The sequence below is a fragment of the Myotis davidii genome, unplaced genomic scaffold (genome assembly GCF_000327345.1).
Source record: "Myotis davidii unplaced genomic scaffold, ASM32734v1 scaffold431, whole genome shotgun sequence".
NCBI classification, from domain to species: Eukaryota; Metazoa; Chordata; class Mammalia; order Chiroptera; family Vespertilionidae; genus Myotis; species Myotis davidii.
In genome coordinates, this window is record NW_006282878.1 from 388,745 (window position 1) to 392,346 (window position 3,602).

Here is a 3,602-nt window from a genome sequence, read left to right on the forward strand (position 1 = left end):
CGGGGCCCTGCAGGCGGCACTCGGCCGGTCTGTGCAGCAGCGCTGCCCTGGACTGCTGTTCCTCACACGGCCCCTCCTCCGCGGGCACTGCCTTCCCGCCTGAAAGACAGCACGACAGGAGGCGGCGCTTGCACTGGGGTCAGGGTGACCAACACCCCACAGGCAACCAGAGGACTCAGTCCTCAGAGGAGCCATCACTGTGAGAGCTGTTCCCTGATGAACCAACCTCACCGAGGTTCCCTCGCTTCTGTAGCTTTAAAACCCCTTCCCCAACAATTTTTTTGTTAAAAACGTTTCTTTTTCAGACTAATTTTTTTTATTTTGGTTCTATATAGTATTTTTGATGCTGGTTATGAAAACAGTTTGTAACTCGTCTTCCTATAAACCATATTTTTTTTACCATATTTTCTTAGTATACTCGTCGACGACTGAAAAAGAACGTTTTGTGAAAACGAGTATACACGTTTCTGCCGGGGAAGGGGTTAACCCTGCACACGGTGAGCCTCCTCACCTCAACGCAGCCACACCACGCTGTCAGCAGGGAGGGAGCACTGGGAGGTCAGCTCAGAGAGCTCACACAGGGCATCTAAGATGCAGTGTGGGGGTAGAGACGAGGGGGAGGGAGGCCACAGGAGGAAATGCCAACTAATCCTTACTTGAGTTTACTCAGCAACACTCGCTTTGACTCTTTCTCCATTTTATTCAGCAAACACGTCCTCTCCAGCTCATTAGCCTCCTGCTTTATTACTAACAAAGTTAGTACTAATAAAGATGAAAGCTCAATGGAACCCTTGCTGGAACACACCATCCTAGCCCTCCTGAGCCACATGGGGGCTCCCGTGAGCCACTGTAATGTATACCTCTGGGCCCCTGTCCTGTCAGCTTCGCCTGTTCCTCTGAAGTGTGGGCGGTAACAATTGTTTTTAAAAAGCCCAGAAACCAGTCATTTCATCAAAGAGGAATAAGCTAGTGAACATGACACCAGCGTCGGCCAAACATGCTTTAAAGACCCGAGAGGACCACGTGAGTCTGACCGTCAAGGGGCGGGAGGGAGCTGGGGAAGACGGCTGGAGCAGTGGAGTGTGGTTATGTTAGAGCAGTGGTTCTCAACCTTCCTCATGCCGCGGCCCTCTAATACAGTTCCTCATGTGGTGGGGACCCCCAACCACAACATTATTTCCGTTGCTACTTCTTCACTGTAATGTTGCTACTGTTATGAATCGTCATGTAAATATCTGATATGCAGGATGCATTCTCATTGTTACAAACTGAACATAATTAAAGCATAGTGATGAATCACAAAAACAATATGTAATTATAGACGTGTTTTCCGATGGTCTTAGGCGACCACTGTGAAAGGGTCGTTCGACCCCCAAAGGGGTCGCGACCCACAGGTTGAGAACCGCTGTGTTAGAGGGACGGGGCGAAGCTGGAGAGCAGAGGCCAGATGAAAGCACGGGGCATCCATTCCAGGGGGTTTTCCTTGCCCTCCAGGCCCAGAGCTCAGGAGCCTCCTGATGACCCCGCCTACCTGAGGTGGCTGACCTGTGACCCCTATTGAGCGGCCCCTGGTTTCCCACGCTCACCTGGGTGCTGGCCTCCTGTCAGCCCGCTCTCAGCCATGCAGGGCTCCGTCCTCTGTTCCAAGGAGGAGATCACCTCGGGCTTAGAGCAGCAGAGCCCTGAATGATAGAGAAAAGGGAGATGGTCGTGCTGTGAGGGGAGAGGGCTGGAGAGGGCGGCCCGCAGCGGACAGGGGAGGTGGGAGCGGGGGGGCCCCGTACCCAGTGACACCAGGTTCCGGTAGTTCTCCAGCATCACGTCTCTGTATAGGGCCTTCTGTGCGCAGCTCAGCCGGCCCCACTCCTCCGGGGAGAAAGCGACGTCCACGTCCCCAAACGTCACCGCGCTCTGGAAGGACAGACCACGTGTCTGCTCGGCCCCTCGTGACGGGGCTGCGATGGACTAGGCGGTGTCCCCCAGATTCGAAGGTGAAGTGCTAACCCCAGGACGCCCCAGTGTGACTGCCTGTGGAGGTAGGGCCCTAGAAGAGGTGAGGAAAAGTGCCACGGAGTCACGTGGTCAGGCCCTAAACAGTCTGACGGGTGTCCTTCTAAGATGAGGGAGCAGCACCAGGAACGAGGGAGCAGAGGCGGCAGGAGGGGGGCCGCCTACACGCTGAGCAAGGAGGCCCCAGGAGAACCAACCCGGCGGGCGCCTTGACCTTGAACTTGTGGCCACCGGAACCGTGAGAGAAGATACGGCTGATGTGTAGGTGCCCCCGACCTGTGGTGCTTTGCCATGGAGCCCTCACAACCGGACCTGGGATTGAAGAATTGCCTTCTCTTGGTCCCGGGGAGAGAATATACACACGAGGAATACTAGCTGGTGATCTGGAAATCTAGTGTCATGTCATCAACCCCAGAGAAAAGAGAGAGACACGGAGACCGCCCCTGCCCCCTGGGGGACTGGCGCATCTGTGTGGGTGAAAGGAGGTACAGGCAAGAAACAATTGTAAATGGCCCTGACCGGTGTGGCTCAGTGGATAGAGCATCAGCCTGCAGACTCAAGGGTCCCAGGTTCGATTCCGGTCAAGGGCATGTACCTTGGTTGTGGGCACATCCCCAGTAGGAGATGTACAGGAGGCAGCTGATCGATGTTTCTCTCTCATCGATGTTTCTAACTCTCTATCCCTCTCTCTTCCTCTCTGTAAAAAATCAATAAAATATATTTAAAAAGACAAATAAATAAATGGAAAATACCTTCGGGTGAGGATAAAAATAATGTTGAAAAACAAACAGATAATAAAGTAAGTTTAAAAAAGAAGAAAAAAATAAATTACAGCATGGAGAACACAGTCAATAATATTGCAACAACTATGTATGGTGTGTGTGTGGGGGGGGGGGTCACTTTGTAAATTACATAAATGCCTAATCACTGCACTGTACACCTGAAAGTAATATGATAGAGTACGTCAACTGTCACTGAAAAATACAGTGAAAAAATGACCTCAACAATTAAAAAAATAAAAATATTACACAGTACGCAGTCCAAAAAGCAAGGGTGCACGTCAGCTAGGAGGCAGGACCTGTTAACTCACCTGGGACGTGACTTGGGGGTCCTTTCCTGTCCCTACAGGCTCCTGCGGGAGCCCCCTCCGCTGGAGAGGGGCGGGGTCCCCGGAAGGCGGAGCTGGGGGGTGGGGAGGGGGAGAGAAAGGAGCGGTCAGGTCTACCAGGTCCCGAATCACCAGCCGGCACACGCTGGGTCCCAGGGGAGTCCTCCTCCAGCCACGCTCGGAAAGGGCTCCCGCTGGCTCAGGGGCTGACCTCTGACCTAGGAACCAGGGGGTCAGGGTTCGGTTCCCGATCAGGGCACAGGCCCGGGGGGCGGGCCCGATCATCAATGGGGGGCTTGCAGGAGGCAGCTGATCGATGTTTCTAACTCTCTATCCCTCTCCCTTCCTCTCGGTGAAAACTCAATAAAAAATGTTTAAAAAAACAAAACAAAACGGCTTCCTCAGGTGGAGAACCCACCAGCAGCAGAGGCCGGCTGTGCGGGGGCCGTTCCTCCCCCCGGCGGCCCCGGGAGGGGCGGGGTGT

The 3,602-nt window shown here is 53.7% G+C and overlaps 1 protein-coding gene across 1 annotated transcript in view; it reads right to left on the reverse strand.

Annotated features, from left to right (window-relative positions):
• The window catches only part of ZFP28 (ZFP28 zinc finger protein), a 14,379-nt gene extending 10,976 nt beyond the window's left edge, over window positions 1-3,403 (reverse strand). Inside the window, exons 1-4 of the mRNA XM_015561735.1 lie at window positions 3,101-3,403; window positions 1,785-1,911; window positions 1,587-1,682; window positions 7-99 (exon numbers count right to left, since the gene is read on the reverse strand). Coding sequence (XP_015417221.1) covers window positions 7-99; window positions 1,587-1,682; window positions 1,785-1,911; window positions 3,101-3,403 — 619 coding nt within the window. The remainder of the gene's footprint in view (window positions 1-6; window positions 100-1,586; window positions 1,683-1,784; window positions 1,912-3,100) is intronic.
• Between the last annotated feature and the right edge of the window lie 199 nt (window positions 3,404-3,602).